Here is a 27,905-nt window from a genome sequence, read left to right as displayed (position 1 = left end):
GATACCAGGGGAGGAGTTGTTTTTCACCAGAGTCCCACTGTGACATCACAAGGAGAGCAAGTTTGAAACGGAGCATTTGTCTCTGTGTTGTAAGACTTATGCAGACCACAAACAAAGGACTGGATGGATTTATTTCACATTTTGTTGGTCAGTAGACACTCAGGTTACCCACAGATATGTTCAAACACACTGTCAAAGTTTTCATAATATGTCCCCTTTAAGTTTGTTTATTACATTTCCATGAAAGTTAGAAACAAAAAGATGTCATACTGTTGTAATCAAACAGAAATTAGATTTGTCTTTTACAGACTGCTCAATGGACTGAAAGAAATGTTCTTCTTATTTCATCAAATGTATCAAACAGTTTCACTCACTCCAGTTTCAATTCATTTGACACACTGTATATTTTGATTTATTTGGTCTTATAGCAGATGAAGCCTCTTTCTTCTAGAATTTGTGATCATTCAGCTTTTCATGAGCACAATTTTCATAAAATACACATGTGGAGATTCAAAATAAAGCTTAATGTGACCATATGAAAGTGTTTATCATCAAGTCTTGCAGAGGGTTCCCTGTTTTTCAATGCTATAATTTCAAGCCTTTCCCCTGCGTTCACCCCTCCTTGGAGTCTAAGGCGTAACAAAGAGTGTGGCATTACACACAGGACGACTGTATTTATACATATAATCCGTGTGGGAGAGCGATATTAAATGTCCCCTGCTGCACTTTGGCAGCTCTCATGGGGACTGGCACGAGGAGTGTGCAGTCAGCTGCTTGGCGGAGGGACCCCATCGGCCTACTATTGAAGACTTTCTGCATTGCTGTCATTCCTGCTGGGGGTAGCTGATAGCACCAGTGGAAGGTAAGGCAGAGGCTCTGTGTGCTTTCTGCAGAATAGCCTGCTGCATTTAGCTACAGAGGATTTGTTAGACGTGTATTGTGTTGGAACTGAATACATCTTAAAAGTGAACATTTGCTCTCTTTGCAGTGTGTTGTCTGTGAAGCCCCAGGGAGTCGTTACACATCCAACAAGGTAAGAGTAAAACTTCTCCAACAAATCAGAAAGTGTCCCTCTTGAAATAAGTGCTTTAATATTACCATCGACTTAAACTTTGTTATTATAACATGAATATTTTGACCATAAAACACTCAAAATCTTTTTTGTTTAGTGGCTTTTTTTCCCAACTCAGTGGTACTCAGGGTTGGCATTATTTACATCTTCTGTCTTTGCAGATGGCAGGAAGTATCTTCCCAAACTTGGATAACCTGTGCAACGTGGATTGCAGTGACATCCACCCCCTGGTGTGTCACCTGTGCAACGAGCAGTACCAGTCTCCGTGTTTGTTGGACTGTTACCACATCTTCTGCGCCCGCTGTTTGCGTGGCCGGATCAATGACAGCCGTCTCAGCTGCCCCCTCTGTGGGTAAGAAAGCACACTGTGATGTTAATCAGGACTAATTAAGGCTGAGTGTAGATTAATATTCCTCTCGCCCAGTGACAGCTGGGATCAGCCCGAGCCCCCCGTGACCCCGAAGGGGAAAAGCGTACAGATTGATTAATATCATTAAAACTCATAAACATACATACACATATATTCTTATATTATTCATTATGGTACCTCATTCACAATGACAGAACTGAAATCTTCACAAGATGAAAAATGTTAAGTCAAGCCAAAATACAATTCTTTTCTTCTGACATGTCTTCTTACCTGGAACTTTTAAAGTCTGAGCTGTTCATTTTTAGGTTGTAGAGTTTTTTTTTTTATCCTTAATTATCTTAATTTAAGATTGTCACCTTTGACTGACATTTTATCACTGGTCTTGAGTCACAATAAGCAGAATTTTAAAGTTTTTAGGGTCAACTCTGAGAAGTACATATCTGCTTTGTTCTTCACAATCTTTTAAATATCCAGAGACGATATCACCAAATTGAGGGTATTACTTTAATTTCAATTTGTAACACAGTACAGTTTCCATACTTTCTGACCAAACTGTACGTCATTGAGCTGTTTTACATGATGCTTTGGCATTAGATTTGAACATAAGTTTGTAAATGAGAGATGTTTGTTAGAGCCCGACCAATTAATCTTCCAGCCAATAATATCGGCCGATAATAGCATTTCCAGTGACTGTCAGATATGGACTCGATATTAATAGATTTATTCACCTGTCAAAAAGCATTTCATTTGATTTTCATTGTTTTAAACCAACAGTTTTCTTTCTGGCTGTTACCAGCAGAGTGTGCTAAAGGGATAACAACAAGCATTTGAACTTTCCAGAGTGTCACGCAATCATGTACTTTCATGCTGCGGCGTTATTTTCCAGTTGAGTGACCACCTTTACTTCATCATATATAATTTCCACAAGTGTTTATTAACTGCATTTCAGGGATCAATGTGTATATCTATGTTTATCTCAATAGATCGGAGATATGTCTAAGAAAGATATCGGCCAATATATCAGTATCTGATTTTTTCAAATATGTCAATATCGGTATCGGACCCAAAAATCCCATATTGCTCGGGCCCTAGTGTTTGTGTTACATTCATTCTATCTTCAAACAAGACTAATATTTCTGATAGTAGTATATTAAGTCAGGATTTCTTATTTTGAGAAAGATTTCTTGACTCTTGGTGTGTATTATTTCTGTTTTAAACAACTGGCAACCTCCGGTGTAGAAAGATAAAGCCAATGCGGAAGTGCAAAATCCTGCAGTCCATGGAGTGTCCACTAGAGGTTGGCTGCAGAAGCACAGGAAGTCACATACACACCCCATTAAAAAAAAGCCCATTTTAACAGCAGAAATTAACATGTTTACAGCCTGGTACAAAAACGTTGAAGGTGTGATTAGCTCATGTCTCGATCGGCACACATTGTAAGGGGGTGTGATTTTTTTTTACAACTCATCCCATTTAGATTTTTTTAACAATACATATTATTTACAACAAGGTAGCTGACTTGATTGATGGGGGACACGCTGTAGCTGTTTGTCAAGAGGCTTAAAACCCGCTTCAGCTCCAGCTCTCAGCCTGTTGTACAGTAAAGTTGACTGAAAGTTAGCATGAGACAGCATTTCCAGCATGGTTGACCCTCCAGAGCACCCTGCAGTAACAGACCGGTGACGTCACTCAGGCTTCGACCATTAATATTTAGTGTGTGGTTTTAAATAATGACATTTTCTTGTTCTGTTAACTTAAAGTAATATTTCCCCATTCGATTACTTCATTTTTTTTCTTGTTTTTGAGAGATGACTTCTGCAGTATTTTTTAACTTCCAAAGGAATCATATCTAAGCTTTAAACAATGCAGGTTTGTGATCCAGAAATGGATGCTGAAAACAGTGTTTTTAGTGCCTGTGTAGGATATCCCAGCCAGGGTTTCACACCTACATGTATGGTACTAAGTTAGAAATACCAACAACAACAAAAAAACATTGACGCCAAAGGTCGACGCTTGACTGTTTTGATGATTAGGTGTGTTTAGCAGGTGCTCTGAAGCTGCTCCAGCATGACTCAGCTGTTTAATTTCCTACAGTAGAATATTATTTTGCTGCTTGTATCCCCATGGTGGGTCAAGTTTTTTGTGTGTAGAGTATTTTTTCCCCTCAGACCCCAGTTTTGGGCAGCATTATTCAAAGGGATTCGTTCCACTTAAGTCGATTAGTCGCTCCATGCACCATGAGACTTTTAGTTAAATCCCTTTGGTTTTGAGAGAGCATCAAGTCTTTCTGTTTTTTTTTTGACCCATCTCTGGCCTGGTCTGAGCAGGGCAGGACTGAGTGGCTGCAGCAGCTGCAGGGTCATCCCCGTGCCTGAGTTCTTCTGAGACCAGTCACACTGCAAAACAAAGCATACTGGTATTTAGCTGCGCTGCCAGCAGCTTAGGGCAATCAAAAGCAGTCACATGATACCAATCCATTTCATCCCCTACTAAGGTATAACACGTGTTTTAATGGTCACCTTCAGGTCTGCAGTGTTAACTTTACAAACATCAAAGCTCAGAGATGCAGAGAAAACAAGAAGTATTTTCTACTGTGTCAATAACCTCACCAAGATTTGTTTTCCTTTTTGTTCATGCATTTAGATTTGATTGCACTGTGAGCTTAAATGCGAGATGTAAAGTTTACACTTTAAAAAAGATGAAGTGACAGAATGAGTGCAATCAGACATGGCACCAAAAGCAAACAGTACAAACTGAAGAGAACACAACCAGTCGCTACGGTGGGAAAAATGTTTGGATCTGGCCTTGTAAAAAAATTCAAATCCATCTCCAACATTTGATAAACAGTCACTGGAGCAATTTCAGTGAAGTCAGAAAACACTTGAAAATCCACTGGGTATGATCAAATACAAAAAGGTTTATTGGAGTCAACAGAAGCAAACAAGGAACAAGCTTTAGCAGAATCAGGATTCAGCTACTTTTTCTTCCAAACGCTTATTTACCACTTCAGACAAAGAAACTGCATACGGCGCAGATGGGCGGCTGTGGATCAGTGGTACAGTTGGTATAGTGGATTGTCTCTCCACCAAAAAGTAAGGTGTTCGATCTCCAGCTCCTGCAGCCACATGTCAGATGTGTCCTTGGGCAAGACACTTAAAGGAATACTTTAACCATTTGCATTAAGTTTTGCATCATTAGAAACCTGGTAGTATTTTTGAATGGTCGTGCATCCCGCCCTCATTTTCCTCTGAGATGGGAAATCTTTGTATTTCTAAATCTGATAATGAGCTTCCAGTGGCCGAGCACTGGCCGCTGGCCGCTGCGACACTAGACCGGCATGTTGGCTGCAACCATCTCGCGGCTGCTCGGTGAGGACGAGGAGCCGGGGCCGGCTCGAGCTGGGGCGGACTGGTAGTGTCGGTGCTCTCACTGTTTGCCTATGGACACAGACATAGAGTCTGTTTTCTGCCAGGAATTTCCAAGATCAATTCTGGAAGAAATCTCTGAATCAGTTGAGGAAATGGCCTTATGTGTTGAAGTAAATATGTCTGTAAATGTTTTTATTACTATATTTCTACTGCTCTATTTTATATTTTGGAGAAACTGTAATGATAGAATTTCCCTCTGGGATTAATAAAGTATTTCTGATTCTGAACTAGAGGACCTTAGTGGGAGTGGCCTGTGGTGCTGTGCATTCTGGGATTTGGTGTTTTTCATCCACATGAGCCAAAAAGACACTTTCTGCCTTTTCTCGGCCAAGAAGGCACCAACTTCAAAATTCATTTCACATTTCTACTACATATATGACCCAATGTCAGTACAGATTCATGTTTCAACGGGTGAAGTATCCCTTTAACCCCAAATTGATCCCGCTGCTTCATCAGTGACGTATGCATGTGTATGAATGGTATTAGTTAATACTGATGGTCACTTTACATAGCAGCCTCTACCATCAGTGTGTGAATGTGTAGGTGTGACCTGCAGCGTAAAAGCACTTTGAGTATTCAGAAGATTAGAAGAGAACGATACAAGTCCATTTACCAGATGTATCAAGCTGATCTAGATTGACTTTATGTTTGAAGGTCATCCCTGCATGAGGTTTCCTGTTGACATACATGTCATGGGTGCTCTTTGAAAACAGTAAAAACCTTATACATACTAAAGGGGAGGAAACCAGGCACTCCAAGCAAAATATGTAAAATTCCTTTTATAAGCCCTGATGAAAACCTCTATGTTGGAAACAAGTTGGCTTTTAAATGATTTAGTCATTTTAATAAAGACATTTGAAGTATTACCTTCTTCATTTTGACATCTTCCATGCTTAGAGTGCCTGGTTTCCTCCCCCTTTTTGTGGGAAATCAAGTCAAATGTCTTAATCTTTTTGATGTGAACCTACTGTATACGGGTCAGCAGTACAAGTCAGCATAATGCATGTTATTGATAGCACAACATACTGAGAAACAAGAGGGGAAAGACCCAGGTAATGATATGTTTTCTAAGAAAACAGCACAGTGTACACAGAGCTGCTGCGCTCTGGTTACAGAGGCTCGCTGCCTGGAAGCTACTATTTCCATCAGACCGCTAACAGCTGCTCTCTGAAGTACCGTGTAATCTAGGAATTCACTACTCTGCTATTAGTAGAACACAATGGAGGCTGGTCGCTATGAAAAACCAGATAAAAAACATGTACAGCAGACATGAGCAGGGAGCATTTGTGACACTGCAACAGAGTGAATGTAGGGCACACCGCCTTATGTTCAGTGGTGAGATTTCAACGTGGAAGAAAGTGACCACTGCATAGATCATCTTATATCTTTATGTACGAGCTGCTCCAAACCAATCGGCCCTACAGAGGGATTCATAAAGTTCCTCTACCAAAGTAGACCCTCAATAGCTGAGATTAAATGGACATCGTGCACAATTTCTTCTTTTTAGCAAGCTGACATCGGCTCTGAAAATCCAGGACCAGTTTAACTTGCTTAAACTTTAAATTAGTGTCTTCAGTCGAGAAACAAGAAATTGAACTGAGTTCTAACCTCATAATTTCTGCTCATCATTCCCTCCATTATCTTTAGGCTTAAATAAATGTTTGCATTTAAGAAGGAAGTTGATGGTGTAACTTGGGGCTCTGGGGAATAATGCCACTAAATGACGAATGACAAATAATTGTTAGTTTGAGTCATATTGAATTACACTAAAATATTCCTGCAAAAAGCTTCCACATGAGATTCTTAACTGAAAAGTCTAAAATATGTCTTTTCTGACTAATGATGCAGTTTGAGGTAGAAATTAAGTAGCCTATATAGTATATGATGTGCTTTAGTGTTCATTATATCAGCAGTAGGGCGGCAGTAGTTCAGTCTTTAGGGACTTGGGATCCGGAGGGTCGCCGGTTCAAATCCCAGTGCTGACCAAGTCTGGAAATTGGTGTGGTAGCTGGAGAGGCTTCCCTGAATAACCCCCACCAGCTCAGGAGGGATCACTGTGGGCAGCCTCCTCACTCCGTCATCTCTCCATTAGTGCTTGTCCACAGGATCCTGTTTGTGTATTTCAGTCTGTGTGTGTGTGTAACACATAATGTGCTGATGCTAAAGCTCATTAGCGTAACGTAGTATTACTGATCAGTTTTTTTCCAATGTTTAATGTAAACATGTTTATTTAAGGCGCTCACACTGACTGTTGCTGCTTTGATTACTGTTTATTTAGGTGTATACCCGACCCCTGCAAATCTCCCCTGGTGGATAATAAAGTATTGTATTGTTTTGTAAATTATTGGTAAAGTAAGAGTGCCATCATCATCATCTCTTTGTGTTGTTGAATTGTGTCACAAAAGAATCTCATCTCCTGAAAGAACACAGCTGCACTATTAATTGAGACACTTTTCTTTATTCGATGTCACGCTTACAGGTGTTAAAAAAAAAAGGATTTGTCTGTCACACAGGTCGTCGTCCTATGTGAGAAAAATTATCATGTTTCAAGGCAACAAAGCGCCATCTTCTGGGAAGTCATGAGAATGCAGTAAAAGCGTAAGAGAGCTAAAAAAAAAAGTTAAAGGAAATATATATTTTTTTAATAACAGCCTGTTTTGTACATAAGTTGCTCAAGTGCTTCTTTCTGCTTCTTTTCAGTGTACATTTACACAACTTAAATCTCCTCTCACCAATAAAATAAAGAATGGAAAACCTTTTTTTACCAAATGTTAAACTTAGAATGCATGAAAATACGTTGACATGTATAAACACTGGGACTTTTCCAAGACATTATTTCCTCTTTTTAGTCCATTCAGCCAGTGTTTGTAGTTTATTTTTCCTCCTCTTCCTGGTATCCATCAGTCTTCATGTCGTTCAGACCGAGGTCTTCGTTCTGCTCAAACGTGCGGGTGTACTTCTCTATGGTCAGCTCAGGATCCGGGTCAGGCGCGTACACGTTCTGCAGGTAGCTGTTCCCTGCCGGGTCGTCCAGAACAAAGTGGACTTTCATCTCTCCGGACATGACTTTATCGAGCTTCTCCCCAAACTCTCTCAGCTTCTGCATGCGGTCTGTGGAGCAGCTGTCCCCGCTGATGAAGGGGTTTTTGGAGACGGTCAGATCTTTGATGTCCTTCATGAGCCCCTCTAAGGTGGTGAACTTTCCGCCCACAGTCGCCATGCCCACCTCTAACTCCAGCTCTGGGATGCGGATGGCGCACGTCTCCGATTTGAGGACGTCTCGAGTCATGTCTGACTGGTCGGTGATGTTCAGGGTGATCCTGGTGCCCAGCTCCTCCGTGGCACCTCCCGACTTCACCTCGTTGGTCCGGTGGCCGCAGCTGTCACAGTTCGTCGCCATGATGATGACCTCCTTGAAGTGAGGGATCTGGACCATCTTCATGTTGGTCGAGGCCGGCGCGTTGCACTCCGGGCAGTTTGTGTTGAACACCAAAACCTCGTTTCTCATGGCGTCGATGTCGTTTCCAGCCGGCTCTTCATCGAAGTCGTCGTCGGCGGCTCGTATTCCCAGCAGCACGTCCTGCTGCGCCGACCTCTTGAAGCGGGTCACAGCGAGGGCCTCGTCCTTCTGCGGGGCCACAGGGTTCTCCACGAAGCTGTTCCCGGACGGGTCCTCGACCACCAGCGTGAACTCCTCCTCCACGTCTTTTAACTTCTTCAGCCTCTGGATGAACTCGTCTATCTTGTCGGCCACGTCAGGGTCGGTCGCTCTCCTGATTGGCTGCTCTTGCTCCAATCCCGAAACCGCTCGGTCCAAAAGCCCCTCAATGGTGGAGAGGGCACCTTTCTGGGTGAAGGGAGGGATTTCAAAATCCAGCTCGGGGATCCTGGTGGTGGCGCTGTCTGACTTCACCACCTCCCGGTCCAGGTCCTGTTTGGATTTGACTGTGAGTGTGTAAGAGACGCCCTGGTCCTGGATCCGTCCCGCAGACTGGATCTCGGTATCTGACCAGCCGCAGTTCGCGCAGCTGAACGAGCTGACGATGACTTCTTTAAAAAACGGGATTTTAGTGAGCAGTAATCGCGTCGTACCGTTCAGGTGGCAGTTCATACACATGCTCTCGATCTCTGTGGGCTCCCAGTCTGCGTCGTCAGCGCCGATATCCTTGAACACGCTCCTTCCTCGGATGTGTTCCTCGGAGATAACAGACATTTTGTCGGATAAATGTCTCCCTCAGACAGACTGAACTGTTTCTAAACGCCGCCGTCGTCGTCGTCGTCGCTCACTCTCGGGTGTAATGTGCTGGAAGTCTCTAGAAAACACACACAGCCCTAACTCACCAGCACACGCCCGGTAAGTTATGGAAGCGCTTTAACACCAACTTCCGCATCTTCTTCTTCTTCTACTGTGGAGGAGTCCCAATTGGCGTCATTTGCTGCCTCCTTCCGATTGTCTCCAGTATCACAGGGGCGATCACGCAGGCGGAAACTGTTTTCAATTTGACTTTTAATCATAAAATAAACAGCCACGTAGATTCAATACAACTTTTGATTGATTTTTCTGATCTAAAATGTTGTCTTCTGTTTCATTTACTGCGTTTACATTAGTTGTTTTCTTCATCACTGTTTAAAAATAATTAAAAAATAAATTATTTTGCGATCATTTTTTAAATTGTTTGTCATTTACAAAAAAGAAGAAATAAAAACATGTGGTTTCATCGACAGCCAACAAAGATACAGGAGAGAGGGATCATGTGCATTCTTTATCCCTTATGGATATCAAAATGGAGATAAAGACAACATTTTTAAAAAGAGGGGCAAACAAACATTAAATTGTCTCTCTCCCCTGGATTTTTTTTATTTTTATTAAACCTTTATTGAACCAGGTTGTCCCCCTTGAGATTGAGAACCTCTTTTCCAAGGGAGACCTGACCAAAACAGTCAGCAGCAAAAACACAGAGTTACAGACAGAGACACAAATGGAGACAAAGTAGGCCGACAATTTACAAAATGCTTGCATTAAGTTTGCATTAAAGGAGAACCATCTATGAGTCAAATCTGGGAGTCAGTAGATCAAGCAGTCAGGCTAATCGACATCCTGTGGAATCTGTTTCAGGTATTTCATTTTTGATTTAAAAATACTTAAGGACACCCGCTCTTTGAGTTTGAAGTCATTCTGAAACAGATTCCAGGCTGAGGGTTTTCCAATTTCTGTCAGAGCGTTTGGGACAGAGAGCATAAAGAGGTCCTGAGGCCGTGAAGAACAGTGTCCTTGTATTTTGGTATCTTTAATATTTGTATTAGTGGCCTTGCACTGTATATTTGTCCAGTTATGCAGACATGTTAAATCATTAGAAGGATATTTGTTTTAATTGATATAGCTTGTAAAATATTGTTGCAAAGTACCTGAAGAAAACAACAAAACATCAAAAATATAAAATTCTACTCTTATTTCTACAATTTTATTTTCTTAAACTTTGCTTGGAAACTGTAAATGAGGCTTTTTCTTATAAAATGTGTGTATGCTTTTTTTGTTTCTTCACTTTGTTTTTTTCATATTGCCACTTTTTATTTCTGTAATGTTGAACTTTAGATGATATTTTTTTGTAATGTTGCTGCAGTCTGTTTGGACTTTGACTCTCCTCACATACAGAGGTACACACATGATATATCCATATATAAAATCATTCTTCTACAAGTTTAAGGAAAGTAAAAAAAAAAATTCAGATTTTATAATCTTCTGTTTTTCCAGGTTCTTTTTTCTGAATTTAGAATATTTGAGTTATTCCTGATATACCCCAACTCAAAGAAAAACACAAGTTGATATTTCCAAATCAAGTGATTGTTATCGTGGTTTTCTCTGAATGAATCACTCAGGCCTCATGAGTCTTTCTCTGCCACAGGTACATGTCCATAGTCAAAGGAAACGGCGCTCTCCCACCTGAAGACCGACTGCTCAGGTTCCTGGTCGACAACAACACGGACGCTGAGGAGACTGTGCAGTGTGCAAACTGTGACCGGGAAAGTAACAAGAAGGTATGACGGGTTGTTACTCGGGCAAAGTCAAGACAACAGTTCCAAAAAAGATCTTACTGAATTAATTTATATTTTATTCATGAAAAAGATAAAAGGAATAGATGAACATGTCTCGTATATCTTGTTTGGTTACTTCTTCTTTCTGTTTTTTACCTGTATTGTTGGATACTTTGATGTAAGGGTTACTGCCCTATTTTTGTTACTTCAACTTTGAAAATGCTAATTTAAGAGAGTGGGGAAAACAGCTTGTTGCAAACAGACTGATTACTAAAGGGAAAAGTTGCCATTTGACTCTTAAATTTTCTTTATTTAAGGTAGAGGAGTCTTGTTGACAGACAAAGGAACACAATGACTTATGATACTAGATGTGTTTGTCATTTTAATTGAAGATTTTTTTCTTAAATCAATTATTTTTTGGGGGGAAATCGGTGCTATTCAGTCTTGGATCTCAATCTTCCATTGCAAACTGTGATAGTACCAACAGGGGGAGCCACATTGAAACACAATATTGGAAAATAGCATACAGTATACCATACAGATGGTCTCAAGACATGCATATTTTTTTTTAGTGGGAAAGTTTTTTTTTTGTAGCTTTAAACTAATTAAAACATCAAAAGTGTGCCCTACCCTTAATGCATTCTGCGTTGTCTTTGCTCATACAGGACGCAGGAGTGATGTACTTCTGTAACACCTGCATCCAGCCTCTGTGCAGCACCTGCAGGGAGCTCACCCACAAAGCCAGAATGTTTTCTCACCATGAGATCGTTTCTTTGGCCAAACGCACCAAAGCCAAACACAGGAACTGCTGTGAGTGTTACCTGTAATCATTCCTGATACCTTACTGCACTTTATGACACCTGTTTAGAGGAAAGTGTTGTGTCTCCACAGCTCTTCACGATGAGCCCTACATCCTGTTCTCCAAAGAGAAGAAGTCCATGCTCTGCATCAAGTGCTTCAGAGACACACAAGTGTGAGTGAACCCTCTACACTTATAATGTGACTATCAGACGTTCTTCACTCTTCACCTCTGCATGCTAAACTTGCTTGCGATTGTTTTGAATGCAGGGAGAGTCGGACTCACTGCATTGACATAGAGACGGCTTACGTGCAGGGCTGTGAGATGCTGGACCAGGCCGTGCTGGTGAGAGAGTCCAGTCTGTTCATCTCTACACATTTAGCATCATGAATAATTCAGGCACTCATTTGGGTGATGATAGGGTGCAGAGTGGTCCGTGTAGCTCATCACATTGCAATTTGAATACATAAACATATGAATGAGGTCTATTTGTTCTGTGAGAGTTTGAGCTTTTCTGATTAAAATACAAATATCATCGCTGCTCACGTTGGATTTTCAATCTGTGTGTGGACCAGATATAAACAGTACAGCTTCAGATAGACATCTAAACCACAAAAAAGAGTTTAAAACAGATTTGATTGGACGTAGATATTCTTTTAAATGAGCCTTACCCATGTTTTACATGTTTTTATAGACAGAAAACGTCACTTTGTCTCAGCTTTGAGACTGCATAAACCCTATCCAGGCATTGTGACAGATCAGCAGCATGTATGACATTTTATTGACTGACAACCTCATCCTCCTCCTCCTCCTCTTCCTCCTCCTCCTCCTCCTCCCCCTCCTCTTCCTCCTCCATCCTCCTCTTCCTCCTCTTCCTCCTCCTCCATCTGTAGGTGGTGAAGGAGCTGCAGACATCAGCTCGAGAGGCGATCATTCTGCTGAGAGCGATGATTGGAGAAGTGTGTCTGAACGTGGAGGAAGAGGAGAGTGCAATCTGCTCTCTGTTCAACAGCCTGCAGGTTGTATAACGATCCCAATGTGGGTTTTTTTTTCTCCCATAAACACACCGTGAGAAGAGAGACTCCTGCATGATAACCCCAACCTACAAATTAGACATTTTAGTAAGACAAAGCACAATGAAGAGTCCCAACTATGTCAATCTAAATGTCACATCCCCTCGTGTTACATGCATTTATTTATTGCATGCCTCAGTTGAAACCACATTTACGCCTATGTGCCAGTCCCCCCCCCCCCCCCCCCCCCGCTCTAATACTTCCTGGTTGTTTTAGTACAAAAGAGAATTATGGATCATTTAAATGTGTTGTCATTATAAATAACTCTGTTGTTAGTGTTATAATAATAATCACTTTATTTAAGTGGCAATTTTCAAAAAAACAAGTTACAAAGTAAGTGAATAATAGTCTGAGTTAGATGTCATACAAACATCAATGAAAACTTAATAAAACATAGTACAGACATGCATCCATACATTTAAATCACTCTAATTATTTATATTTGAAAAATATATATAAACTGAAATTTTTGCGATTAGTAAATGAGGCATGGGTATCTCAGTCTGTTGGGATTTGGGTTGGGAACTGGAAGGTTGCAAGTTCAAGTCCTGGTTAAGACCAAGTCAGGAAATCGGTCTGTTAGCTGGAGAGGTGCCTGTTGATTTTCAGAGTGCTGCTGATGTGCCTTTAAGCAAGCCCCCCCCCCCCCCCCCCCCTCACTCTGACATCTCTCTATTAGTGCGTGTCCACAGAATCCTGTGTGTGTGTGTGTGTGTGTGTGTGTGTGTGTGTGCGTGTGTGTGTGTGTGCGTGTGCGTGTGCGTGTGCGTGTGTGTAGCATGTTCAACAACAGAGCGTGAAATTGAGTTTCCCCTCGCGGGATTAATAGAGTACGTTTTTAAATGACCAATCTCTGACCTCTGTGTGCTGCACGTGCACTGTTGAGCCACCAGATGTCTCTGTTTTCTTAATTTTGAGCTCGTAGATTTCCCTGGTATAGCCTAATGAAGCGTCAGTAGAGCAGACGTCACATTGTGGATTGTACGCCTCTTTTCTCTTCACAATGTTGAAAAAGGTATTAGAGAGCTCAAGGCCATTTTCACAGCGGTGTGGGGAATTAAAGAGGCCGTTTTTCTCTCTGTTCTCTCCTGACAGGAGAAACTCGCAGAGAGGAAGAAGATCCTGCTCAAAGCAGCTCAGAGGTAAAATAAGACTTATATCAAGATTTACACTTCTTTCCCTAAGCTTGAGTCACAATATTTACTATATAGCCTAATGTTATTATCCTGCTGCGACTGCGGGTCTTTTCATAGTTTTCCCATCATGCTGTGGTGAAAAGCAGAACCATAATTGCTGTGGAATAATCTCCCCTTCTCACCGAACACATTTTAGAAAAGAACAAAATACAAAACACTTTATTGTTTACTTTTTGCATGCGAAATGCAGGAATTTGTCTTTTACCTGCATGTGCACCACTCAAAACACAAAGTGGACATAACAGAGGTGCATTAAAGGAGGACTAATTGGTGAATATTTCAGGGTCTGTTAAATATAATATAAAGTGCCATGTGGAGGATGAGGTCGCAGGCTGACTATGATGAAGATATTTTGTGGTAACTGGATGATTTTTACTTTAAAGGTCACAAATTTTCCTCCTTTTCAACCAGTTTAAATAAGTATCAGAGCACAAGTTTTTTGTTCTAAATCCACTCTGATCCTGTATTTGATCATGTCTATAAACCCCTCTATTTTAGCCCTGCTCAGAACAGTCTGTTTCTGTATCTGTACCTTTAAATGTAAATGAGCTGTGTCTGACCACCCCCCCTCTCTGGAAGGTTCTTGGGTGTCTCTGGTTTTCTCGCTCCATGTCCTATTGTTTAAGGTGAGAAGGCAGACTCAGAGGGCAGAACAAACACCTAGCTGTGGGAGTGTCACCTAGCTGTGGGGGAGGGGTTACTGCCCTTTGTGATGTCATGAAGGTAAAATCTCCAAACGGCCTGTTTGAGCACACATTTTCTGAAAAGTGGAGCAGGCAAAAGACGGAGAGGATGGACTTTTATCATCATCGGGGGGGTTTGTAGACAGACTAGAGACAGATATTAGAGTTAGAGAAACATGGAGAAGCTTGGTGCTAATTTATAACCACTTCAGTAGAATTACAGAGTTTGAGCCAGTGTTTGCAGTTTGTCCCTGAATCCAACTCAAGAGTAAAAATATAAAATTTGTCAAATATAGATTTTATAATTTCCAGCTGTTGCTGAAAATATGGAAACAGACTGTTGATTCCTGACATGTTACATAAAACCAGAGCACTTTTAGCACCTTCTATTTCATCGACTGAAATGTTTTGGTTTTTAAGAGCAGACTTGTTGCAGTCTCTTACTCTGTTGCAACCTGCTTTTTCAAAACGTAGGATGTGAAGCTGTTCCAGAAATCACAGAAACAGGATGATAATGATATCAATTAATTTAGAATTACCCCCACCGAGAATCAAGCCACCCAAAATAATTACAAATTCTTCCTGAATCCCCTCAGCAATCATTAAAGTTTGATTTATTGTCGTCTAAGGTTTTAAACTAATTAGGTTCGATGATCAAATTATGGCACATCAATTTAATATCGCACAAGATTAATGAATAATTCATGGCTTTTGAACATAAAAAGACGAAAAAATGGTTCTTCATCTCTGTTCTGTCTGATCATGTTCACACTTCTTTTCAAAACAGGAGGACTTCCAAATGTACAAATCTGAGAGGGAATCATTTCCAGCATTGTCTGTGTGTGCGTGTGTGTGTGTGTGTGATTGAATGGGAAACATTTGTGCGTTGGTGAGTGAGTGAGTGAGTGTATCGTTTTGCACTCTGTGGGGATCTTTAATGAGATTTTTCATGCCCACTGTCCCCCATCTCTCTCTCTCTCTCTCTCTCTCTCTCTCATTGCCTGGAAGTTGTCCAGGCTATGTTCCCGGAAGGGTGTTAAAGTCTATTTATGTCGGTCTTTGTGCATCCGCCCCGCATGTGTGTTTGTTGCACAGGGAGAACACAGATAGATTAGCTTCTGGAAATATGGAGTATGTTGTTTGTGGTTGCACCTCCTCCTCTGAGTATTTCAGCAGGCGAGGATGTGAAGGTGTAGCGTTACATGCTTATGCGTCTCTGTGTGTTTTTATATGTGTGTGTGTGTGTGTGTGTGTGTGTGTGTGTGTGTGTGTGTGTGTGTGTGTGTTTGTGTTTGCAGTCAGCATGAGGAGAAGGAGAAAGCACTGAAGGAGCAGCTCTCTCACCTCACTGCCCTCCTGCCGACCCTGCAGGTAGAGAACAACAGTGACATGATAACGAATAATAACTTGAAATGTTTCCAGCGGCATCTTTGAACCAATAAGAACTCAGATCCTTCACTGAAGTGAGAGTACTGCATTTCAAATCCATATAAGTGAGCATTAAAGAAGTTTGTTCAGTCATGTAACGAGACTGCTTTAAAAAAAATAATTTAAAACTTCCAATCAATAAATTCCAATTTCAGACGACCCCATTTTAATTCCATGCGACTGTACATGGGGTCGGGACCCCAATGTTGGGAACGCCTGCCTGAAAGTTGCTCTCGGGTTTCACTGCTCACATTTCACAGACGTCAAAATGTCACTGACAGTACTTCAAACCAGTGTATTGTGTATCAGAGGGTTATTATTGTTCCTTTTTATGCATTTTATCTTTAAAGGGACCACACAGTATTAATCTAAATGATGCCATGTGATGCATTGTACCAAAGTTAGCTTAGAGCTAGTTTTAAACGGCAGACCCTAGGCTGCATTTACTTTCTTAATCTGATAAATACATGCAGATGTAAACCAAGTGGAGGAAAATAACACTTTTTCTCTGTTTAATTTGGTGCAGTAGAGGTATGAAACAGCACAAAATGCTAACTTAAATGTGCATTTATTTCGACCACCTGTTGCCTACATTTATACTTCTGCCTAGGGGTAGTTTGACTTCACAGCGTTGTTACTCCAGGGTGCATTTCTTATTTGTTAATTGCCTATGCCTTTATGAAAACGATGATGTACTGAGTGAGCAGTCGCAGGATGAATGCAATCTCAGTCTGACGGTGTCTCGTCCTCCCTGCAGCTTGTTTGAATTGGATCCTTTTAATCTCTGGTGTTTTTAGGTCCACCTCGTCACCTGTTCGGCGTTTCTGAGCTCGGCCAACAAGTTTGAGTTTCTGGACATGGGTTACGTGAGTGCAGCCGCTTAAACTATGGACTATGTTTAATTTATGTGGGAATTCATCACAAGGATGAATGTAGATTCACAGTGCTGCAGTGTAAGAAAGAAGAGGCGGGAAGGTGAGTACTGACTGTGTAAATGTATTAAAAATCTATTTTCAGTGGTGCTTACACCACTGTATCTGCTGTATGTACATCTTAAGTAACATAGCTGGTGTTTAAATGGAGGCTAAGTCTGAGGCTGTCCGTGTGGTGTGAGCGAGGTGAAACAGGTCACTGATTCACAGACGGATCTTTTTTTTGCTTACGCAGCAACTCATGGAGCGTCTGAAGAGGATTGTGAAGCTCCCTCATCGACTGAGACCGGTGCAGAGCAGCAAAGTGAGTCCAAAGCAGCCCTCATGCAGAGCTGCAAAAGGTTACACTCAGAATGAAATCTGCTGCAGTGATTGTTTCATTTGTTCCCGGTGCACTTTCACCAGTTTTTTTTGCAACGACAGTAGGAAACCTCCCTAAGGGGCCACCATCTGACAGCACTCACTCTCGTTGCCCTGCTAAGCGTTGCATTATTGCTGTGAAAACCAAAGTTTGTCAATGAGAGTCAATAAATTAAAAAACAGGATGAATTATCTGTCTTTAGGAGGAAAAAAAAGAAACTGGAAAAAGAGAAGTAATTGTCGGGACACTGGCAGACATGATGGGGATGAACACTGGTTGGAGGCCCCCAATTGGTTTTTGCAGAGGGCCCAAAAAAACTCTAGAATCGCCAGTGCAAACAGAACTACATCAAAAGACATGTTTGAGGGGGAGGCAGTCGCTCAGCCTGTAGGGACTTGGGAAGGGAATCAGAGGGTTGCCACTTCAAGTGCCGTTGTGGGCCAGAATATGGACGTTTTTCCGGTCGCTGGAGAGGTGCCAGGTCACCTTCCAAGTACTGCTGAGGTGCCATTGAGAAAGGCACTGAACCCCCAACAGCTCTTGCGCTCTCTCTGTGTAGCATCCCCATTCTGACAACTCTCCTTTAATGCATGTCCACAGGTCCAAGGGGACTAAAGAAATGATTTCATGATTTCAGAAAAGTTAGCAGGGAAGTGTTTTTTTCTATTTATTCCCCTTTAAGTTTAGGATGATGGATGTCATCATATTGATCTTATTTCTTTTGTTTTAGCTTCTATTTTTATCGACATATGTAGGGTCATTGTACAAGAATAGACCTGAACTCCTGGCTTTAATTTGAATTTCTGTCCTTCCCTTAAAGCAATGCCCCACTCTTTGACTTTATTTCTGTCCGTCTTCAGATCAACACCGACTACAGGAGTGAGTTTGCCCGCTGTCTGGAGCCGTTACTGCTGCTCTGTCAGCGCTGCCCTCCGTCTGTTTCCGGATCCGCAGGTGCTGCGACGAGGTGAGATCATTAACCTGCTGCCAAATATCCTTCACATGTCATCACAAGAGCGATCCCTTTTCCTCTGAGGTTTTTATTTCACAATGAGCCCCAACATTACCACGACATGTTCTGGATCCTTCCAAGAAAGCAGAAAGTCTGGGAAGAAAATGTCACACTTGTGAAGCATCCAAAGTCGAAATCCCCAAATGGTTTGCGAGTACAGATGGTAGACAGCGATGACTGCGGCGAGAGGCGCCATGCTGAGTCCCACTATGGAAGTTATTCTGTCTGTCTGCGAGCTATGTAGTCTGATATGTTTATATAACTCACCTTGCTGCACGCAGGCACGGAGCGAGGCATTGACCCAGATTTAGAAAGCTCTGGTTTTGTTGTGGTCAGGGCAGGAAACAACAGATAACCTGATAACATGTATGAGTGAGTGTGAGAGGTTTGGAGCTTTTTATATTTTGGATCACTTAGATTAAAGATGATGCATTTAGGGTTGTCACAATAACTGATCTCTAAACCTCTTTAGGATAACATCAAATGATATCAACCTGTTCTGATACAACTGCAACAAAAATAAGTCCTAGTCCCACAATATTTGGTAATATATTGTTTTTATTAACCCAACACATTATGCAAACTCAGGCACATTGTCTAAATTGCACAGATACAGTACGTGGACAACCTTTCGGTACGATTATGCAAATTGCCAACATCTGTGCAATCTAGACACTGCTCTTTCTCTTTCCCCACAGCTTTATGTTAAAAAATCACAGCGTCTACTGTGGGGGGACATCTAAAATGTAGAGTACCATACTGTATCGTACCCTATTGTACGGCATTGTATCGCACTGTATCAGACCATATTGTACCCTGTCGTATCGTATTGTATTGTACCGTATCGTATGTATTGTATTGTATTGTATCGTACCCTATCGTAACGTAATGTATCGTATCCTATCATAACGTATCATATCTTCCTCTATCGTATCTTATTGTAACGTATCGTATCATACCGTCCCCTATCGTATCTTATCGTACCCTATCGTAACGTATCGTACCGGATCGTATCGTATCATACCGTACCGTACCGTATCATATCGTAACCCTATCGTAACATAACGTATCATATCGTACCCTATCGTAAGGTATCGTACCGTAACGTATTGTACCGTCACGTATCATACCGTCCCTTGTCGTTTCTTATCGTACCCTATCGTAACGTATCGTACCGTACTGTAATGTATCATACCGTCCCCTATCGTAACGTATCATAATGATTGTACGTATTGTATCGTATCGTACCCTATCATACCGTATTGTAGCGTATCCTATCGTATCGTACCCTATCGTATCTTATCGTAACGTATCGCATCGTAACGTATTGCATCGTAACGTAGCGTACCATATCGTATCATAACTTAAAACATGTGGTATGGAAAAGCAGCAGAAAATTTGACAACCTTAGTCGCATTACATTAAGATTTGGTGATGCTGGAAAAGCAATCAATTTGTCAATGCTGAATAGAATTTTTACTTCATGGATTCTTTCATGAACGACATCAAATAAACAACTTTTATTTGACAGCCCAACATCAGAACAAAGAGCTTTGTCCTTTCCTTCCCCACGTTCCACTTATCCCAACTGTTCACAGGTCTTTAAGCCCAACCGCTAATGCCAAACATACTGACAACTCTCTCTTCCAACTTGCTTAGCGCCCTGCCAGTGCAAGACGCAGAGTGGGCAGAGGGATTGGTGGCCGCCCGTCTGGCAGGCTGGCACTATTTTTATCATAATTTCACAGAACACTGCAGGATTCATCTGGAAGTTGGCATGCAGGAGGCGGACGGGCCGCTTTGTTCCAGGCGGGCTCGCTGATGTCACAGCTTTAGTTACGGGTGAAGTCTTTAGTTGGCGTCAGTGATGGGAGGACGGAGGCTGGGTGTGCAGAGGATGACATGTGCAGAGAGAGGGAGACGTGTTTTAAGCAGGTCTGATGTTGCATCAACGCAGGGCGAGAAGGCAAGGAGTAAGCGCTAACCAAAACGCAGGTAAATTTTACTATTTTATAGTCACTGCAGCTGATTCTGTTGTTTGAACTGGACTGATCTCATATTGCAGTAGGCTATGTAGCTTTTGTGGGTTTTTTAAATTTTTGTTTTGTATAGTGATTGTAGTTGAAGTAAACACTGCAAAAATTCAAATCTTACAATGCGTGTTTGTCTACATTCTTGTCAGAAATATTCCTATAAGCTAGATTTACCTTACAAGCCAAAAAAAAACATTTTTTTAGGATATTACAAGAAATAATGAGGCCTGAATTTCTTGTAATGAGGAAAAAATATCGTCCAGTGCAGCAAGCTAAACCTGCTTGTTAAGTTTTTTTGAGTTAAGGCATTACATGTCGTTTCAAGAAAGAGAAAAAAAGACAAATACACCTCACAAGATTTGAGTTTTTACAGTGAAGTTGGGATCAGAGATAGAGCTGTACTCAGACTTTCTACGCACTTACACGAACTTCTGTTGTTGCCATCTTGACACTTGAAGATGATAGCTGCTCTACAAGGTGCTTGACACAAATGTACGAGTCCAATCTTTACACACAGAGGAGGAAATTAGCATTTTTGTGTGGTCTGTTTGTAAATGGCTGACTGTTTTGTGATTAAGAATACCGCCCTCATTGTTCAGTCTGTTTCTTGTGTTAATTCATCTCATTTGTCCTCCTTACCCTCTAAAAGCTCCTTCCCCACTTGTAAGCCTCCTGTGCTGGATTGATCCTGTGCAGGGGATTGGTTAACGTCCAGCTGACCATCCTTTTCTTTTCAAAACAAACTCTCTCAGAGCTGAAGTGAAGTTTGCAGCTGTCTTCTCTCCTGCTGCTGCTGCTGCTGCTGCTGCTTTGCTCTGCTCTGCTTGCAGAGCCTATAATTGGTTGTTGTGGGATCCCACCTGAATGCTCAGTGGACACAACATTCATATGTCAAAGTGGAGGGGATGTACTCACATATATGGCTTATTGTTGAATGGCCTCGGGGCAGTAATGCTGCTCCAGGCACGGAGCCAGGGCTTCGGTCCTCCTGGAGCCGAGATAAATGTGTGTTTATCTTGTTGTAATGTGGACACATACCTCAGCACTGCTGGTGAATGTGATGCAGGAGAGATGTGAGTGATTTGAGCGACGGCGAGTGCAGAGATTTACAGTCAACACAAGATATATTTAGATGTACGTAACCTTTATTTAATCAGTTTGAACAGATGAGTTTTGGATGTCTCTCTAGAGTACATGATTGGCCAGAAAAAAAGAGAAAACAGAGAATACAACAAACTGGGAAATTAAATGTACGTGCAAGCAGTTAAAGAATATCTGGTGTGAGTACTTTTAGTAAAACTTGTTAACGAAAAAACAAACAGGAAGACAAAGTTGCATGAGAAGAAGGTTTAGATTTACATCTTTTAAATAATTGATGAGTCAGCATTCAGCAGAAACCCAGAAGTTACAGCTTTACGGCTGTGGCTCATTGTAGGTCGTCTCTCAACTGGAAGGTCGAGGGTTTGATCCCCAGCAACAATTAGAGCTCAAGTGTCTTGTGTTGACTTCAAATTGTGACAGTAGAGCAGATAATAAGTTATGGTTAGTAAATGGAGTGAGCTGAAGTAGTAGAAAATCTAGACGTGGTTTCCAGAGTGCTTCCAGAGTTGTGGTTCCTGGTTAAAATAAATAATACATGCAAGTGTGTTGCACTAGTTGTTTTAAAAGTGCAAGCATACATGTAACATATTTCTAGTCCAGGTTAAGTTAAACTCATTCAAAATGAGGCCCTAATAGTCTGAGGCTGTTAACACTTTATCGAGGGATTAGTTATTGTTTTTCCTCCTCCCCTCAGGTACCAGTCCCCTCTCTCCATTCTGTGCCGCTCCCCGTCTCTCAGTGAGATGCCCCTGGGCTCAGTTCTTGGGCGAAGGCCCACCTGCCACCGAAACATCTGCACCAAAGTCCTGCTGGCTGAGGGTAGGGAGACACCTTTCACCCAGCACTGCCGCAGCTATGAGAACACCTACCGGGTGAGTGCTGTGTGTGACAGCTGTCGTGTTGAAGATTGACATGAACTCTTCTGATTTTCTTAACTAGAACAAGATGTAAACAGGAGTTAAGAGAATCTATGGTCATGCATGCAGCTCTGGAAGGATCTACTTAAGAACAACAGTATTTTGAGCTAAATGCTAACAGAAGCATGTTGACACATTTGTTTTTGTTTAACACTTTTTGATACATGGGCTGTATTTAAGAAAGGGACATAGCCACTTTGACACCAATGCTTGGTTTGTGCACCACTGCTTGAAGCCTCACATTGGGCATTTTGGCCGACGCCATCTTTGATTTTTGAAGTCAGAAGTAACCACATTTGCAGCAGAGGGTGCAGAGGTGCTGCTTGTCAACAGGCAAGGCAGGTAACTGCTTGGGGACCAAGACCAGTATGTTATCAACGAATGCTAGGTTAGCAAGATGCATTTGAAGAAAACGCTGGAGTCAAGTTTCATCCTGCCATGAGGAGTCTCTGATCCTCTGTGATAAACACATCGAAGGCAGCAGCGGGACCTCCTGTCGAGTGGGCAGGATGCACTTCACCTGGCAGCTGTACTCTCCACACCTCCTGAGTATCATGTCTTATGTTCAGTGTGTGTGTGTGTGTGTGTGTGTGTGTGTGTGTGTGTGTGTGTGTGTGTGTGTGTGTGTGTGCGTGCTTATAGACTTTCCAGACAGAGATTCAGAACCTGAAGGACCAGGTCCAGGAGCTGCACCGAGACCTCACCAAGCACCACTCCATCATCAACACAGATAAGATGGGAGAGATCTTGGACAGGTCTCTGCACATTGACAGCCAGATATCTGCGCAGCACTCCACCGTGGAAACTATGAGAGTCATGTTTGAAGAGGTGCGTCAAGTGATGGCTTTCGACCTTCAGTGTGTACCTGACTCCGCTGGCCCCGCTCACCACAAACAACATTTCCACATTTGCTCGCAGTCAGGACCTCCTGCTGCATACTAACAAGATCGTTTTCAGACACCGTTATCTGCTTGAAAAGTAAACAAAGGGGAAAGAAAATAAGAAGTGTCAAGGTGTCCCATGAGCTGAATAACTGCAGAGTTTTTGTCATATTTTATTTGGAGAGAATCAACTGACAACATTTCCTCGCAGGTCTGGGATGAGACTTTCCAGAGGGTCTCTAATGAGCAGGAGATCTATGAAGGTGTGTCTTCTAATTAGACAGCATAATTATATTCTTTTTTTTTTGGCTGCTTTGGTTTTAATTTATTTCTCTGTGGGGGTTTTTTTTTTCAGCGCAGCTTCATGACCTGATGCAGCTGAAACAGGAGAACTCTTACCTGACCACCATCACCAAACAGATCAGCCCTTACATCCTGTCCATCGCCAAGGTCAAAGAGAGACTCGAGCCCAGGTGCTGTACCGATTGTAGGAACGATTCCACAGAGACAAGATCTCACAGAAACTAGAGTGATCAAAAGCGACGTCAGAGGTCACTTTTGTCTTGCATGAGACATTATAAGGAACTCGTGTTGTTGCCATAATTCTAGCTTCAGCGTTCCACTCAGCTCGGGGGCACAGTCGTGTGGCGCTTCACAATCTCCTCGCTCCGATTGGCTATTACGGGTAATCTTTAGGAGACAGCCAGATCTGGAACCGTAAATAAGAAGGGAGCTCCCGAGTCCGCTTAAGGAGGTTGTCTCAGGCTCGATTCATTAAATTAAAGAGAGATGTAAACGCAACCGTGCTCAAACAAGGAAGTGGACTACAGATGACCACAAACACTGTTCAACACCGTTATTAACGCTAAACTAGTTTCTTCAAAAAATAACCTGCAGCCTGCAGGCGTTATAAGTCTAAAGGATAACACGTATGAACTATTTATTTATTGTCAACAAATCCCATAAAAGACCAAAAAAAAAACAACAGTGAGTTTTTTATTCTCCGTTTAGCTTTTTCCTCGCTGCCTCAGAGCTTCATTGTTGCCAGAAAACAAACCGTCATGGCGCCCCTTTGTTGCTCCGGCTGACATGTTCCTTCATTACCTGTGAACATGGACAATACACTTCATCTTAAGTGAATCCCTCGTACACAGTTCTGCTGCAGTACACACTCACCGGAGCAGCAAGTTTTTATTAATCTGCCGCTGAAAGCAAGACCCAAACAAATGCAAATATGTCCTGCTGTTTGCATAATGATTGTTTGAATCTGCATTCACAGCTGATTTTAGGAGAGGACTGCGCCTCTATGTAATAAATGTGTTCATTCACACCATTTTAAAGGCATAAATTGTTACATTTAGGATTAGAAATGTCTTAGAAATGACTTTTTGACGAGTTGTGTACTTACTTTACCAAAGTTGTTTTCATAAATAATCAATCCAGAGACACTTGAGTGTGTTTGCATGTACTCCATCCTGGTTTTGATTTTGTTTTTTTAGGTTTGTTTAGGTATCCATATCCTGATTTCAGAAACCTGGAAAAGCCCTTATCCAAATTTTGAGACACCAGATTTTGCTACCTTGAGAACTCAGAAAGAAGTGAGATAATGAGGCATGTGTACGCCTTACACCCTTCAGTCAAACTTACTAACATGTTAATGTGTATTTTCCAGGGTTGAGGAGGTTAAGGGTCACCGTGACGACCGCACACAGACGATGCTGAAAGTCTATGAAGACATCACCAACGCTGAAGACAGCAAAGACAGGTTCTGATCATTTTAATATACATATATACTTAAATACATCTTACTGTATGTTGTATATTAACTAAAAGCAGGTGTGCAAAAAATCATTGGACAGCCTTATTACAAACGTTAGATATCTTTTTTTTGCTCGTGCATTTGAATTATTGACTGCCGTCTAAATATGTAGAGCATTTCTTAAAAAAAAAAAAAAAATGCTTCTCAATTCAAATTGTCTATCTGTAGAATCTTCCTACCATGAAAAAAAGTCTCTTTTACTTTGATATACATGTGAGGATTGAAGACATGAACGTTTTAGTAAAATGTCTTGAATCTGAAATGTTCAGTGACAGGTCTTTTATGGAAGCCCTGAGCAGACAAACATCCATACATTTTATTTTACTATTAAAGGTATGGATGCATGTCCTCTTAAGCCTTAGGATTAACTACGCGTACACATCGTGCTCCCTCTAGAGGAATCCTCAAGTAACACGCGTTGCACATACATTTGGTCTCTTCTAAGTCATTGAAGGCTGGATCATTTTACAACAAAAACACAAAACATGGTCAAAAGCAAAAGGATCAAAAGACCCAAAGAGGCAACATAACGTGTCGTATATGAAGCATTATCCATCATGATGGTTGAATTTATTTAATCCATGTTCACATTGACAGAGACAACCAGACGAGTGTGACAGAGCAGGACAGAGACAAGAACAACCGCCCGCTGATGCTCGAGTCGGGGGACGGCTCTGTCAAGACAAGTCGCCCGTGCAGGCTGAGGGTCTCCACGGAGACGACCGGCCACAACGAGATGCCTTCATAAAACACCGAATCACTACATTTCTGTCTCCCTGCTCCGGAGCAGCTGTGTGACTTGATTCGACCATAATGAGCCCGGGAGGAAGAAACCAGAGTATGAAACATTTTCTCTGCAGTGTGGAGCTGTCTTCATGGATAGACACTAACTGGACGTGTAAACATGGAGCTCAAAGCCCCTTGCTGTCAGAGGGATAGCCTCCTTGTGCCAAATAACCACCATAAAGAATATGCTCTGTTTGTATTTTGGAGATCTGGACGGCTTGATAAGAAAAAAGAGCAATAGTATCATATTATCCTGTATTTATATTTTGGTGTTCGATCCATTTAGTGCCTTTTAAAATGATGAGAGTGATAAGAGTTTGCAGTTTGTGTGGAATAGCTTTTCTCCAGTCTCAATTCTTTCATATTTCGGAGGCTGGAGGTTGGTGATGGATGACTGCCCAGCTCCGATCCCCCAAGAAGATTGTTGAAGCGTTGTGACAGCACAGATGGAGCACAGCAAATGTAATGATGTGTGTGTCAGTTTAGGTGTCAGTGTAGGTCACATGTTGATGTAGCATCTCGTGCACCAGTCCCCTCTAAAAAAAAAAATTAGGATGTGTTTTGTTTTTTTTCCAGGATGTGTCTGCAGTTGGATTTTTTTTTTCTTTCTCCCTTGCAGTTTCACATCCACATGCAATAAGTGGGGAAAAAAAAAAAAAGAATTACAGGAGAGTGTGAATGTAACTGGCCTTGGCATGACCTCAATATCCTTCTTGTTTCTTTGAGTCCACTCATCCTCGATATACAAGCAGAGCAAGACAATGTGTAGAGAAAAAATGTATGCAACACTTTTAGTTCCTGCTGCTATTTTCATGAGCTGAAATAAATCATCTAATTCCTAATTAATTAAAGGAAGACTGTGCAACTTTTTGATCCAGCAGATGTTGCCCTGAGCACCAGCATGAAACCAAAACAAACTGCTGTTTTAGCGACACCTCCGCTATTCTGAATCCTCCGCTCTCCACCAGCGACACACCTCCAACCCCTCTCCCCCCGCGTTCACATGGAGGAGTTTCAGGCGGCGGACAAAATTGTCCTTGGCTCGAGTTGCAATTGCCTGTAGCCTGCATTGTTGTGTTAGCAGGCTAATGTTAGCACACTTTGGTTAGCTTGTAGCTTCACATTGCACATAATCTAATAAACGCTTACATGACATCCAAATAAGCAGTGAGTATGTTCTTCTTATTTTCTCTAGTTCTTGACTCAAACAGCTTTTATACACAAGGGGAGGAGCCGGCCGTCCCGTCCATGTAAACCTGATGTAAACACTTCCCTGACAACAACACAGCCAGCAGGACTCGAGCTTCTCACTCATTGTAGACAGTCATGACTCAGAGACACATTTACACAGGATAGACTGGATTTCTGCTTTATTTATGTGTCAAAGTCACATTTCTGACATACTAGTCTGGCATTATAAATATTTGAAGCCAGCAGTGGCACAAGTTGTCTGGTGTCTGGTCTCAGACCATCTTGAATGTGAAGACGCTGGATGTTGAGGTCATTGGCTGGTTTGGTTACACATGTACTCTTATTTTTAGGACACGTTACCCAAAGAGCAGGTTTAGACTGAACTCTTGGTTTACATAATTTAGGGAGAGTTACAGAGTAGCCCTTCATTGTGACCAGCCTGGGACTAAACTTTGTTTTCATCAAGCTGTTTCATCAGCACGTTAATAATCCACGCTTGTAAGCTGGAGGTATTGTCCTGTGAAAAAAAGAAGTGATCATTTAAACCAATTTGTGGACAGAGATTGAGAGAAATAAGCCTTTGATATGTGTTAAAAAAAAGTCTCGTATTTTTAGTTAGGTTGAACAAAAATTTTAAGTGTTGTGTTAATATTTGTGCTCAGAATATTTTCCTCTTGGCTTGCTTCTGGCTCCAGGAGCACTGGAAGTCCCATACACACCCATTCAAAATAGGCAGCTTTTACTGTACAAATTAACATGTTTACAGCCTGGTACATAAAACGAAATAGGT

The 27,905-nt window shown here is 41.7% G+C and overlaps 2 protein-coding genes across 3 annotated transcripts; one reads left to right on the top strand and one right to left on the bottom strand.

Moving 5' to 3' along the window:
• Positions 1 to 708: 708 nt before the first annotated feature.
• rnf207a (ring finger protein 207a) lies at positions 709 to 26,775 on the top strand. Of its 2 annotated transcripts, XM_065955058.1 has the most exons (18): positions 876 to 1,033; positions 1,234 to 1,424; positions 10,774 to 10,906; positions 11,569 to 11,713; positions 11,795 to 11,876; positions 11,972 to 12,047; positions 12,596 to 12,721; positions 13,871 to 13,917; positions 15,953 to 16,025; positions 16,880 to 16,948; positions 17,250 to 17,318; positions 18,236 to 18,342; positions 22,216 to 22,393; positions 23,081 to 23,266; positions 23,531 to 23,582; positions 23,675 to 23,792; positions 24,992 to 25,084; positions 25,736 to 26,775. In XM_065955058.1, exons 2-18 carry the CDS (start codon positions 1,234 to 1,236, stop codon positions 25,884 to 25,886), a joined length of 1,896 nt encoding a protein of 631 aa, XP_065811130.1. In that variant the 5' UTR covers positions 876 to 1,033; the 3' UTR covers positions 25,887 to 26,775. The 2 variants fall into 2 exon arrangements, with proteins under 2 accessions (XP_065811131.1, XP_065811130.1); XM_065955059.1 differs by lacking the exon at positions 23,081 to 23,266 and having other exon boundaries at positions 709 to 1,033.
• Positions 7,309 to 9,263, bottom strand: zpr1 (ZPR1 zinc finger). The gene has a single exon (XM_020633108.3). It carries the CDS (start codon positions 9,081 to 9,083, stop codon positions 7,743 to 7,745), a length of 1,341 nt encoding a protein of 446 aa, XP_020488764.2. The 5' UTR covers positions 9,084 to 9,263; the 3' UTR covers positions 7,309 to 7,742.
• Positions 26,776 to 27,905: the final 1,130 nt, after the last annotated feature.

The sequence above is a fragment of the Labrus bergylta genome, chromosome 5 (assembly GCF_963930695.1).
Source record: "Labrus bergylta chromosome 5, fLabBer1.1, whole genome shotgun sequence".
Lineage (NCBI taxonomy): Eukaryota > Metazoa > Chordata > Actinopteri > Labriformes > Labridae > Labrus > Labrus bergylta.
This window is presented reverse-complemented; position numbering and strand designations above follow the sequence as displayed.